The 13,067-nt window shown below is 52.4% G+C and overlaps 1 protein-coding gene across 3 annotated transcripts in view; it reads right to left on the bottom strand.

The window, feature by feature from the left end:
• Nucleotides 1-12,367, bottom strand: part of ZMYM3 (zinc finger MYM-type containing 3) — a 15,929-nt gene extending 3,562 nt beyond the window's left edge. The window contains exons 1-22 of one of the 3 annotated variants that reach the window (XM_045296993.1): nucleotides 12,347-12,367; nucleotides 10,189-10,874; nucleotides 9,206-9,249; nucleotides 8,799-8,871; nucleotides 8,062-8,356; nucleotides 7,656-7,833; nucleotides 7,093-7,311; nucleotides 6,616-6,766; nucleotides 6,252-6,367; nucleotides 5,987-6,073; nucleotides 5,708-5,858; nucleotides 5,309-5,481; nucleotides 4,725-4,890; nucleotides 3,953-4,050; nucleotides 3,703-3,865; nucleotides 3,298-3,410; nucleotides 3,009-3,183; nucleotides 2,666-2,812; nucleotides 1,931-2,034; nucleotides 1,456-1,624; nucleotides 1,005-1,156; nucleotides 280-394 (exon numbers count right to left, since the gene is read on the bottom strand). In XM_045296993.1, coding sequence (XP_045152928.1) covers nucleotides 280-394; nucleotides 1,005-1,156; nucleotides 1,456-1,624; nucleotides 1,931-2,034; nucleotides 2,666-2,812; nucleotides 3,009-3,183; nucleotides 3,298-3,410; nucleotides 3,703-3,865; nucleotides 3,953-4,050; nucleotides 4,725-4,890; nucleotides 5,309-5,481; nucleotides 5,708-5,858; nucleotides 5,987-6,073; nucleotides 6,252-6,367; nucleotides 6,616-6,766; nucleotides 7,093-7,311; nucleotides 7,656-7,833; nucleotides 8,062-8,356; nucleotides 8,799-8,871; nucleotides 9,206-9,249; nucleotides 10,189-10,855 — 3,556 coding nt within the window. In that variant the 5' untranslated portion in view covers nucleotides 10,856-10,874; nucleotides 12,347-12,367. Of the gene's footprint in view, nucleotides 1-279; nucleotides 395-1,004; nucleotides 1,157-1,455; nucleotides 1,625-1,930; nucleotides 2,035-2,665; nucleotides 2,813-3,008; nucleotides 3,184-3,297; nucleotides 3,411-3,702; nucleotides 3,866-3,952; nucleotides 4,051-4,724; nucleotides 4,891-5,308; nucleotides 5,482-5,707; nucleotides 5,859-5,986; nucleotides 6,074-6,251; nucleotides 6,368-6,615; nucleotides 6,767-7,092; nucleotides 7,312-7,655; nucleotides 7,834-8,061; nucleotides 8,357-8,798; nucleotides 8,872-9,205; nucleotides 9,250-10,188; nucleotides 10,875-11,683; nucleotides 11,780-12,346 lie in introns of those variants that run through there. The other 2 variants (XM_045296992.1, XM_004716667.3) reach the window with 2 other exon arrangements.
• Between the last annotated feature and the right edge of the window lie 700 nt (nucleotides 12,368-13,067).

Here is a 13,067-nt window from a genome sequence, read left to right as displayed (position 1 = left end):
CCCCTCCCTGCTCCCCCCTCCCTCATGAGCCCTTGATAATTTAGAAATTATCATTATTGTGTCATATCTTGCCCTGTCCGATGTCTCCCGTCAGCCACTTCTCTGTTGTCCGGCCCCAGGGCGGAGGTCACATGTAGATCCCTGTCATCGGTTCCCCCTTTCCTACCCTCAGATTCTTTGTGAAGAGTGGCACCCTGAGCAGCGCGAGACTTTGGAAATGGTGCATTGTAAGAATGGAGATAAGAAGAATGTAGAGGGTTCGAAGTCCCTGTTCCTTACTGTTGGGGAGGAGTGTGGGCTGCCAGGTACTCAGAGACTTGTTGAGTTCTTGAACAAAAGTCAGGTAGTAGAGGTCCGTGAAAATGTTCACCATTCGATTATTTTCCAGCAAGTACTGGAGAAAGAAAAAAGAGAGATGTACATTGAGCTGGCCGTGAACTTCTTCAGGAAAGACGAAGATGCCAAAGGCCCCAGGAATGATACCCTTGATTAGGAAACGACGGGAAACTGTTTCTTGATTAAGTAACCCTGAGTGCTTTGCCTGGGTATACCTACAACTCTCAGGTAGCAAGGTTTGCTGTAACAGGAGGTGGCTCGTAGATGTATCTGGCTTATCTCTCCCAGTGCAAGCCAAACGTTATCCCACCACTCAAGGACAAACGTTATCCCACCACTCAAGGACAAACGTTATCCCACCACTCAAGGACAAACGTTATCCCACCACTCAAGGAGCCCAGTTCTGTTCGTTCCTCACCTCCTAAAATGGGTTTGGGGACTTAAAAAGGGGACCCCGATCGCAATAAAAACCGTTCCTTGGCCAATAGTCCTAAAATGCCGTTTTAGAAGAGTATTGTCATCTCTTATCCTGTTTGGAGTAGGAGATTAAAGGCACACTACCTGCTCAGGGAAGGAGGGGAGGGGAGGAGCAGGGAGTAGGACAAAAATAATTTCTGGCGGGACCCTGCCTGTTATGAGGGACTCGTGGGGTGGTGTGCAAGGGGTACCTGCTGGATGCCAAGACACAGATAGTAGATGCTGTCAGGTTCATAGCGTTCACCATTGGGTCGGGTGATTTCTCTCACAAACTGGGCTAGACCGTAGTTGAGCTCAGCAGCCGAGCAGGCCAGAATATCCTCTTTGATGCGCATAGGTTTAGCTGCAGCGATATGCAGTGGAGGTGGATGGGATTAAGAAAACTAGACATGGAGAATTTCACTTAGCTCCACCATGAACCCCTTCATGCTCACCCCCAGAACAAACCCATCAACTACAAAAAACACCCTTGATCTTGAAACCCAGACAGCATCTTCCTTTATCGTACAACTCCTCCCCATCTTCACAGGACACCACTTTAAACAATCACACCCTTATCATGCCCAGACATCTTCAGCTGAATCTCAGCTCCAGTCCTTCCTTCCTCCTCCCTGTCCCTAGCTTCCTCTCGTGGGCACTTACGGCCAAAGCGTAGCTCGTCCCCTTTGCTGGTTTCTCCATTGGCGTATTTTGACTGTACCCAGCATTTCCAAGCATTGACACCATATGAATAGTTGAGTCCGGTACAACTAGGCTGGCTGCTCATGGAATCCCTGGAACAGCTTTCAGAGAGCACTAGCCGCTTTTGACCCTGGGCAGGAAGTAAAGGAGTAGAGTGTGGACGTAAGGCCAGAGGCACCATGAAAGCTAGTCAGGGCAGTCTGTACCACCAGGAGATTGAACACAGCACATTTCTACAGCACAGAGCCCCAGGAATAGTTTTGATGATGTCGTAAATTGAGGAGAGAGCAAAATTCAGCTATATCTTGGTACTCACAGCGATGGAAAAAGGTGGTTAGCGAAGGTCAAATTGAGGTTGCTGGCTTGGCTAAGACAGCACCCCCTCCCCTTTGGGCCTCCATCCTTCTTTTGTGGATACAGCAGCCCCAGCCCTCACCTTCCTCATGGTTCGAGGTAGGTCTTGTTCAGTAGACACGTCCTCAGGCCCCACAAGACCACAGTCAAAGAGGAAGTCCACACTGGGGTTAATGTCCAAAGGATCTAAGAAGAGGGGAAAGAAGGGGAAAAACAATCCATGTTTTAAGATATCAACCCTGAAAAAAAAGGAGAGAGACAATCTTGAAAAGGTGGTGGTGTTTATTCCTGTTATTCTATGGGGTCATTCTCAGCATCCGACATATTTGCCCCTTCAGCAAAATCACTGTTGCCTATGGGTCATTTGTGAGATCAATTGCATTGCAGACCTTTCTGTCCTGGTTTAAATAAAAAGGAATTTACTGAAGTCTTTGATCCACTTAGTCTTCAGAGAATATAGCTTTTTTTTTATTTTGAATCTTTTAGAATACAGCATTATTTTTCAAAAAAAATTGAAAAAGATACCAACCCTGTACTCCTCCCACTTCTTCCCTGCCACTTATCCCCCTGACTCGAGAATAATCTCTCAGACTGCTTCACTGTATTCAATAGAAACCAAAACTACATCAAAAATATGTTCAAAGGCACAAAATCCAGATTAAGTCTTAACTAATGGGTCTTTCCCACTATCTCTGGTACTACTCCCTGTGAGAACCTTGTCTCAGGAACACAGAGCACACTGTTCAGGATCACAAGGAACACTCCCTTTCTGATGGCATACATTCTACTGAGTAAGCAGGCCTTGAATCGTACTCACTCTTGGGAAAGTCTGCCTCCAAGTCTTGCCCAGGCTCATCCAAGACATTGGCCATCTTGACAGCCATGGCCAAGACATCATCTCGAGCAGGCCCAAAGAGGTCACAGTCTTCCAGAAGTCCCTCTGCACTCTGGTTGCTCACAAGGTCTGGGAGGCAGAGGAATGGGCATAATCATGGCAGCTACTTCCCAGCACCCTTAAAACCTTCCAGGGAGTTAAACCCAACCATTCCCTCTCTTCCCCTAGTCCACTAAGTACACCAAAATCACTACTTTCCACCGCCTTCGGCAGAAGCAGACTAGTATCACCTTGGCTCCCTCAATATCTCAATACCATAGCATACCACAAAGGTCAGATGAGGCCTTGTCTAACTCCTCAGCCTCTGCAATCATTTCTGCCATAGCCAGGATGTCAGCCTCCAAAGGGTTGGAAGGGATCTTGACCTTCAGCTCCTCAATGGTCTCCACAATCTTGTCTGTGTTCTCCAAAGTAGTGGGCAGGAACATGGGCACAGGTACCTGGTGACACGGACCCCAACTAAATGCCAAGATATGCACTAGAAGATGAGAGAAACAGCTGGTGAGAGTAGGGAGCCTGGTGCATCTCCATTCCAGCTGGGCAGGGAGACTTACTGGGATAGGCATTGAGAAAGGCACGGGGACTTTCTGGCAGTACAGATGCATAGGCACTGGCACGAAGATGGGCACTGGGATGGGCAGCACGATCACCTGGGGCTTCCACTCTTCTGCTGACAAGAAAGAGTCTCCTCAGGGCTTCTGCCAGACTGATTACATCCTACTCAGCACCAGATGATGCTCGCTGGCCACCCCCTAAAAGCTCTAACACATGCCCAGGGTCACCAAACTGACCTGGAACCAAAGGCTGAGAGATAACTAGAGGTAACTCTGTGATTTTAGGGCTACCCACACTCCACACTTCAGCCACCTAAAAATATCCCCCTATCCAGCGCCCAGGTATAAGGATGGAGGCTTTGGAGGGCAGAATGTGGCTCATGGTGTCTCGGCGCCCTAGCTCACCTGTCTGACTCCCTTTGGACTTCATCTCCACCTTGCAGGAAACTCCCCTATTCTGCATCAGCGGCTTACACATGGCAGCTTTGTTTTTGCGGGGTGTTGCTGGAGGCGGGGGTGGGGGTGGAGGGGTGGGAGCAGTTGGAGCTGATGGGATTTTAGCAGGGATCTGGAGAAACAAAGGACTGTTAGTACCACTAACTACCTTACCCTCCTCAAAGATTATCCACCCCCAACCCCCAGCTTTTGCCTTGACCTTGCCCAAATTCCCATTTTCCTCTGGAGTCCTCACTGTGTTGCCGTTCTCCACTTTGGTTTGAGAGGGTGTCTGGGGCTTTGCCTCAGAAGACTGACCTGCAGATCGAAACAAATGAATGCTGTCATCTGAGGACCTGGCTGTCCATTTCATCAACCCTGTTCCAGGAAGACTTCATTAAGAGAGGTACCCAATATAAATGGGGGGAGGGGCGTCTATGCTCTCCTTCCTCATCACCTCAGGCCTAGTCTTCTCTAAGCTCCAAGAGTGTGACCAAGAAGATTCTTTGTTCCTAAATGCCAAGAAAAATTTTAAACAGTGTTATTTCCCACACTAACTCACACTTTGAGACCTTCCATTCAAACCCCTCAGGAGTTTGGTGTTCCTATGGCAGAGGGCTGGGGGAGCAGTCAAGAACCAACAACATTGTTCAGTCCCACCACAAGCTGTGCTTACATTGACACTCCCTTCTCTGAAACGAGGATCATGGGAACCACAAGCCCACGCCCTCCCCCCGCATCCTACCTCAGCAGGTAACTACTCCCTAAATAGCTAGCTTCTTTTGACATCCAGTAGGATCTAATGCCGAGGACTTTAAAACTAGACTCTCCCTAGTGCTTTCAGGATTTGGAAGCTAAATAAAACCATGGTCCCAGGAGCTCGGGCCGGGGATGTGGTGCAAACATTAGGAGGAAGGAGAAAGGGGCTGAGCTTGGGATGACAAGATTTAAGTCTAGTTCTAAAGGAGTGTGCCCCCCTGTCCTGGACTCACTGTTCAGGAGGCTCTCGGGCCCACTCTGGGTGTCCAAGTTGGGTTGGTTCTGCTGACTATAGAAGCGCAGCAGACACTGCTGGTTGCAGAAGTGACGGATCTGCCCACGCCAGTGGATGGTCTCCAGCAGCTTCCCCTGGCGCTTACAGGCATGGCACCGCGCAGCCTTTGGGAATCAACAGGACAGTCAAAGCTGCCTCCCTAAAATATGCCGGGCCCTTTCCCCTGGCTTCTCCCCTTGGAGATGGGGCCAGCTAGACCCTGGCCAGGTAGTCCCTGGAGGACATCATCATGCTTGGTCATGGGGTAGGGCAGTGAAAGAAAGGAAGGGCCTCAATGAGATGGATTGACACAGTGGCTGCAATCATGGGCTCAGGCAGAGGAACCACTGTGAGGATGGCACAGGTGTTGCGATCGGGTCTCTATGGACCGGAACGGACTCGATGGCACCTAACAACAACAGACCCCACTCCTAACTCCACCCCGAAGATCTGACCATACTCTCATTGGACAGTACGATCGTCCATGCTCCCTACTGCCTTCTTTCCCTCCGTTCATTCTAACCGACTGCTGGTCATCCTTACCTTGCAATACCACAACAGGTACTTGCTTTTACAGTCCTCACTGCAAAAGTCCCAGGTGCTGCCATCCAGTTGCTCAGTGACACCGCGTTGACAGGTCTGAGAGCAGTAAGTACAAGTGATGCAGCACAAACCCAGCTTCTTAGTGAAGTCCTGTTTGTACAGCAGCACACAGCCTGAAAAGAGAGAGACAGGAAAAAGTGTCCCGAGATACCTGAGGCTAGGAGACTCAAACCTTTTAAAGGTGCTGCACTTGAAACCTCTCTAAACCTCTGGACACTCGCTCGTGCCCAAAGCCTTCAGGAGAGGGGTCGAACCCGGAGAGCCTAAAACCCTGGTCCAGGCTGCATTCCAAAGCCGTTCTCCCTTCTCCACCCTCCCTCATGGCTGGGAGCTCCTTACCTTCACTGCAGAAGCTCTTTTCCACCCCACTGAATCGAAGTTTCTCATGCAGGAGTTTCTCTTGCCGGCAATGCTCACACTGAGACACCACACCCCGAAGGCGTTTGAAGTCCTCACAGCAATCACGGCAGCAGAACTGAAATACCTGGTCCTGTGATAGAGGCAGAGAGTGGGAATGATAAGACTGTGACATCGGGACTCGGCAGGAGCCAAGTGACAGGACCCCTTCAGTCATGTTGCCTGGTTGTATGGCAGATATGGGTGAGGTGGGGGTCTTACCTGCCAGTCCAAGACCTCAGGCTTGCCACTGAAGAGGCTATGGCAGTAGTGACAGCTCAGGTGAATGCCCCCTTCAGGGCTTGTGCGCTGGAGGGAAGGAAGACAAGTAAGGAAGGGGCAAGATGTGTGTGGTGGTGGTGGTGGTGGTGGCGTTGGGGAAGGGGAGCCAGGCTTGTGCTTTCCTCTGCCCAGGCCCACCTACCCCAATTCTCCTACCCTCTCTCTGTTGCCACACCCTTTATCCCTGGTCCAGGGCCTTGAGTACCTGGAACTTGGTCCAGCAGCTGGGGCTGCAGAACTGGTAGACTGTGCGATCAACCTTGTTGTAGTAACAGGGGTCAGAGAGGCTGCGGCGGCAGAAGCTGCAGGGTCGGGGAGGGCCTGGGGCAGAGAGAGAGAAAGAGAAAGAGAGAGAGGGAAAGAGAGAGAGAGAAAGAAAGAAGGAAAAAGGGGGTGGGAGAGAGAGAAAAGGAGAGAGAGTACACAGAAGGTGTAAGGCAGTGCAGAGATGGAACAGGAAATCCATGGGAAGATATTGTTGGGGCTGAGGTTGGGCAGCAGGGATTACTTTAGAAGAGGGGAGTATGGAAGGCCAGCAAGGGTCTCAAAGAAGAGGGCTTTGCACCTACCAGTGAGCCCTGCCTGCTTCACTTTGTAAGAAGTGGTACAGCACAGGGAACAGAACAAGCTGGTCTTGCCATTACGATCCACATGTGATAGCATCTCAAAGTTCTTACACAGGGTCTTGCACCAGACACATGGGTACACACGTGTGTTTTTCTGTGAGGATGGGGAAGGAGAGGCTGAGGCTGGATTTGTCCCTTCACTTTTATTTTTAAATTTTTTTAAACATGAATGAAATATTCAGGCATACAAAAAAAAAGTATAGCTGATGACATAACAGAGACCTGTGCATCCACCAGCCAGCTTAAAAAATAAAACATAACAGATACAATGGAAACCCCCTTTTATTATTATTATTATATTAGTAGTAGTATTTTTTTTTATTTTCTCCCAGCCCTTGACCCATCAGGCACCTTTATTTATCACCCCAAAAACCACTCCCCCTTCCACAGCCCTCTAAGTCACTACTCCCTCGGCCCCACCTTCTTGTATGCCCCCAAGCAGGTTGTGTTGCAGAACCGCTTCTGTTGGCCCTCGTGGAAGAGGAGCTCGGGGCCAGGGCTCCCAGTCTTGGTGTAGATGTAAGCCCCACACTGGTCACAACAGTTGGTTTTTAATCCCTTGTTGGCCCGGAATTTGGAGAAGCAAGAATCGCTGCAGAGCCGATGCACCACGCTGCCATTGCTGACCTCGTGTAGGACCTGCCACACATACACACACATATCCTGAGCTAGGGGTTGGTTACTACCACCCACCCCGTCACAAGGACATATACCCATCTCACCCTAGACCTTCACAGCAGACAATGGGCCCAGGGACCCCCCAACCTGCAAGGCTGCCGACTTGATGGCGAAGTCCTGGGAGCCAAGGAAGGCCAGCTGCACACATCCTGGAGAAGCTCTAGCCTTGAATATGCTCCCTTATGAGACCTGCCTTTCCTCCCCACTCCCTTTTTTCCACAGGGCTGGCCCCTGCAGCCCCAAGGTTGGAGGGGCAGGTCAGGAATTGCCAAGCTCTGTTAATCAGCCCCACCAAGCCTCCTCACCTCTCCAGTCTTCTGGCATATGCTGCAGCGAGTGGCATCGGCAGGATCTCCAGACTGGGGGAGTGGGCGCTGCTGCTGGGCCTCATACAAGGAGAGACAGACAGATGTGCAGAATTCATGGAAGGAGCCTCCTGAACCAGTTTGTGCCACAACGGAGTCCTTGGTGTTCCAGATCTCCCTGAAAGTAGGAACAGGTTTGAATATTCCCCTACTATCACCCTCTCATTTGATCAGTGTCCACCCCTCCTTGGAGATCAATGACCACCGAGCCAGGAACTCTGACTTCCTCCCTGACCTGTGTCTCTCTCAGTGCCACTCTTCTAGGTTCTTTCCCTCATAGTCTCAGACTTGGTCAGTTCTCCCAGCCAGATCCCTGCCCTCCCCACCCCCTGGGATCCTCACGCACTTCTTGCAGAAGGTACAGGGTTTTTTGCCTGATGGCTTCTTGGAGAAAGTGGTGAGACAGGACGAAGAGCAGAAGAGCTGAGGCAGCCCCTTGCGCTGGTAGGCCGTCTGCCCCTTTTGCAGTGGTGTCCGGCAATGTGCACAAGTCATCTTGGTGCCCACTGCAGAGCGCCCAGCCCTTTGTGCCACACTTGAGCGCAGGGACATGCGAGGAGAGCGCCGGGGCCGGAAAGGCACAAAGTCCTCATCGTTGGGGTCATCTACCATGGCATCAGAATCCTCATCTGATACTGGAACTGAGGAAGTGTGGGGGCAGTAAGAAAAGGCAACCTGACCACGGCCCCTTCCACCCCAGGACCGATAGTGAAGCAGCTCAGCTATGCTCTTTGTTCTTGCCTTCACCCCCACCCCCCGCCCCATTATGCTGCTATCTTAAATCACCAGTGGCTATCCCTCTTGGTTATGCCATAAGCTCCCAGGGAAGGTAAAGGAGGGCTCTAGGTGCAAAGATTTAGGGACAGGGATGGCATGGCTGAAACAGGAAACTCTCTATCCTCATTGCTCCTTTACAGTTTCCCCCACTGCCCCTGGTTCCCATGCCAACCCAGAGCAGAGACAGGCATTTCATGCTCTACATGGAGCAGAAATAAAGGAACTAGAAGATCTATGTCCTGCCACATCCCACTTTCTGTTCTCCCATCCAGAATTCCCAATTACACTTCCTCAAGGCCTACTCACTGCTCTCAGTGGAATCCACAACCTCGGGTTTTGGAGGCTCCATTCTTCGAACGCGCTCACTTCTCTTCTGCACCTTGGGAACATGGGGAGTGGAGGTAAGCTGATACCCTGAGCAGGCTCAGGGGCCAGCTGCACTACCTGAGTACAGGGTTCAGGGGGCAGAAACCTGGGAGTACGGAAAGAGACTAACTAGAAACCCTTGGTCCAGGAGGAAAGAAGAAAAGGAGGCTGGCTTTTCTCCTTGAATAGACACAAGGGCTCCTCCCTCCTCCTAACTCTCCACTCTCTACCGGCCACCCCGCCCTCCCCGCCCCCACACACCATCATCTGGCTGGGACATGAAGTATCTGTCCTTCCCAGAGATATAGGGAAATCAGACTCCTTCCAATCCCCTCCCACCCTCTCACCCTCTCAGGTGGCTTCTCACTCGCCTTCCCAGTCAGGCCATCTCCTGCAAAGGAAGCAAAAGGCAGCCTAAATCTTGAGCCTGCTCTCACCACCTCCACCTGGTCCAACCCCTGCCACCATTCCAGGGAGGAATTTACAAAAAATGGAAAAGGAAAACTCAGGAGTATCTGTGGTTGCTTGGGGTTCCTTTTAGGAATACCTCTGGCTAAGTATGTGTGTATGTTGGGGGAAGAGAAGGGAGAGGGTTGCTATTCTCCACCGGGGAAAGTCCTATTCTTCCCACCAGCTTTCAGTCTGTCATTAACAGTAAATGAAACACAGGTAATAGATGTTCCATCCATCATTCATATTTTACCAGCAAAAACAAATGCAACCATCCAAAGGTAGCAAGGGGGTGGGGAAGAAGCATAAATGTATGACTAGGTTCCTCTGGCCTCAGGTGGTTGTACAAACCCCAAGACCCTACCCCCGCATAGCAGAGGCACACCGCTAGGCACAAAGGAAAGGAATTAGACTCGCTCATGTCCAGGATGACCCTTCCCCCTCAGAATGGAATCTCAGATGCCGAATTTCTGTAATTTCCCAGAAATCATGGTGCTGTTGGTGGCTCCAGAATCTAGTGATTATTTCTCAAACCTAGAAACCCTGCTCCTACCTAGAATAATACAGCCAGAAATATCTTGGAACCAGAAAACCTGGTGTCCCCCTCAAATCCCTGGCACCCAAAGCTCACTAGGGTAAGAAAAAAAGAACCTCTCCTACCAAATTCACTTCTCCTAATAACCCACCTCTTTACCTTACCCATATTCCCCACATGATCCCGGGGCTCCCCATCCCTGCTTCCCATGCCCAACTCCTCCTCGCCATACTCTTTCTCTTTTTCCCCAAACACAAGTCCAACCCTCCTTACTCCCACCCTCTTCTTTTTTTTTCCCCCCACCCTCTTCTTAGCCTTGATTTTCCAGCTGATTAGATAACCTACCTGGCAAGGATGGATGTGTAGGGGGGATAAGAACCCCAGGTTTGGTCTGAGAACCTTTAATTTCATCCCCTAGTGTCTCTCCCACCGAAGGGCTGGGAGGGCCATTAGGGCTCTGTGGCTGTCCCTGGGGAAGCTCCTCTTCCTGCCCCGGGGAGCCTCTTCTCCCTGTAGTTATGCAGGTGGTCTCCTCTTCTCCAATGTGAGCAGACTGCAAGGTTATTGGAGAATCTGGAGCCAAAGGCTCTAATAGCCCCTCTGGCGAAGAGGGATTTGCCCCAGCCCCTGAGTTAGATGGCACAACCTCAGGGGTCTGGCCTCCTGGTCCAGGCTCTAGGGTCTGATCCCCTGCATCCCATGCAAGGGTCCCCTCAGGACCATGGTCCACCTCTGGGGAAGAAGGGGCTTTATAGAGTAGCCCCCCCAGCCCCAGTAGCTCAGTGGCTCCATCCAGGGCTTCGGGGTCTTTTTCCAGGCCAGCAGGGGTATCAAGCAGGTCTAGGGCTCCAGAGGATAGAGACGGGCCAGGGGGGGCCCATCCTCGAGTTGGGGCCGTCTGAGACTCCAGGAGATCTTCTCCAAATTCCATGTCGACTGGAAGGTCTCCAGGCAGGGGCTTCTCTGGCAGGGTCAAGGAATCAAATGGACTGGGGAAGTCACTGGGGTCCATTAGGATGGCTGGGTATGTACTGTAGATCAAGGGTGGAAGAGGAGGGAAAAGAGGTGATCTTAGCCAGAATTCTCTTACAGACTCTAGGACACACCCCACCATCCACTTGGATTTCATGTGAACGCCCCCCACCCCCACAATCCCCCCCATCACAACCGAGTAGAATTTCCACAGGCTTTAGTCCAAATGACCACTCCTCCCACCCATACAGTACCCACTCTCCCACTCCCCCACCCCCCATGGATAGAAGTATTTCCAGCCCTGGCCTAGGGCCCACACTAACCAGGCGGTCATTCCACCGCCTGCGCCCCCTCCCATCCCAGACTGCAACTCACAGTTCCCCTTCACCCTTACCTTTCACACTGACACCCCCCACCCTCTAACCCCCCTCCCCGCGCCCAACTCAGCTGAACTCCTTCTTAGAGTCTCCTAAGGAGGTCGCCATCAGGAACCTTTCCCATCTCCTCGATATGTTTCTATCCTTTTCCCACTCCCCTAAAGCCCCCCAGTTTTTCAGTCTTCACCCACCCTGTCTAGCCCCACCCCCTCCCCACGTTGCCTGTTTCTCAGCCTTTCCCCCACCCCCACAAACTGCCCTTCCTAACCCCTCCCCCTCCCCCCCTTTACCTTTCAGGGTTGCCCACTTACTCAGGTCCATCCACCCTTTCCCACTGCTCCCTCAATCCTCCCTTCTGTTGCCCACCCCCACCCCCAGGCATTTACAGGAAGACATTTTGGAGCTACGATCTCTCATTAGACACCCCACCACCACCCAGACTACAGCAAAACCCAGCCTGCAGGTTCGGTTTGATTTGACCAGAGCCCTACCTGCAGCGGGGTTAGTGTAAGGGCTACAAGCCTAGAACTGCAGACAGCGATGGCCCCGCGCTCCTTCTCCACCTCCCTCCCCAGCAGCTTGGACAGGGGTCGCGGCCCCTTTAAATGGCAGCTCAGCTCACAGCACCCAGCGCTCTGCACCAGGCGGGCGGGTGGAGCCAACGACCAACCCCATTGGCTGGCTCACGGAGGGGGCTCGCGAGACAGTGCCGGCCCCCGGCGCGAGACTCCCAGCCCAGTGGCCGCCTGGAAATTGCGGAATGGAGCAGAGTCGTGGGAGATGGAAGCTTGAGCCCCCGCTCAGGGCCCCGTTAGTTGAAGGGGAAAAGCCTCCTAAGCTTTGAAGCCCGCCCCTAGGAAAGGCGGCACCCCATTTCCAATGAAGGGCCGAGTCCACCAACGCACACAAAACACAGATCTACGCACCTGCTTCCTTTACCTGGCCCAAGTGTCTGGCCCCCGTCACACCAGAGCCAGCCCTACCTCCAGAAGCCCACTCTACCGTGATCCCCTCCTCTCATTCAAATGGTTCCCGGTCCCCTCCTCCCCCCACCCGCCGTGTACCGCTTCTCTTCCCACTCGTGTTCGATCCCCCGCGTTCAACAGTGCCCCCCCCCGCCCGCCCGTGCGTCCGTCCCCCTCACCAGTCCCTACCTACGCCATGCAGCAGACGCCAGCCAAGATTACCCTCCCCCTTCCCCACCTCTCCAGGGCCCGCCCTCTGGACGACTGTTGGGGTAATGAGTGACAACAGAGGGTGGAGGGAGGCTGGGACCCAGCTTTCACGGGCCCCTCCTCCTCTTGTGTGCAGCCTTAGGCCCCCTAGCCAGTATGAAAGTCACAGTTATGGAGTGTCTTAAGCTTGGTCTTCAGCCACCCAGGGCGTGTTATATGGCTCTGGCTTAGTGACAACGCCTATGCAGTAACCGTTACTACCTGGTGACCCCCAAACCAGACCCTGCACAAACACCCCACCCCCTCAAAAATCTAAGGGTAAATTCTGGGTTCTTCACCCTGCGTCCTCCAGCAGGAGCTCCCGGCATTGGCTCTGAAGTAGTTTTCCTCACCAGGGCTCTTAACTCTCCTTCCTTCTGCAATCTGTCTGTTTCTCCCTCGCCCTCTTGTTCTGTGTCTCTCCTCCTCTTTCTTTCTCGATCTCATTTTGTCATGCTCTCTTATCTCTCAGCCTTTCATACCACGAACACGCACGCGCGCAAATACTCACACTCCCCACTCCACCCCGCCCCCCACCTTCTGGAGGGCCTTAACATGGGGGTGTGGCTAAGGTTGAGGCGAGGGGAGAGGGGGAGGGGCACTAGCATTTGCCTATGGGCTTTTAAAATCAGCATAACGATTCCTTCTCAGTCCTCTTATA

This window comes from Echinops telfairi, unplaced genomic scaffold (genome assembly GCF_000313985.2).
Source record: "Echinops telfairi isolate 266 unplaced genomic scaffold, ASM31398v2 ScPeMD7_7415;HRSCAF=8453, whole genome shotgun sequence".
NCBI lineage: Eukaryota > Metazoa > Chordata > Mammalia > Afrosoricida > Tenrecidae > Echinops > Echinops telfairi.
The sequence above is the reverse complement of the archived record's forward strand: the minus strand, read 5'-3'. Positions and strand labels throughout refer to the sequence as shown.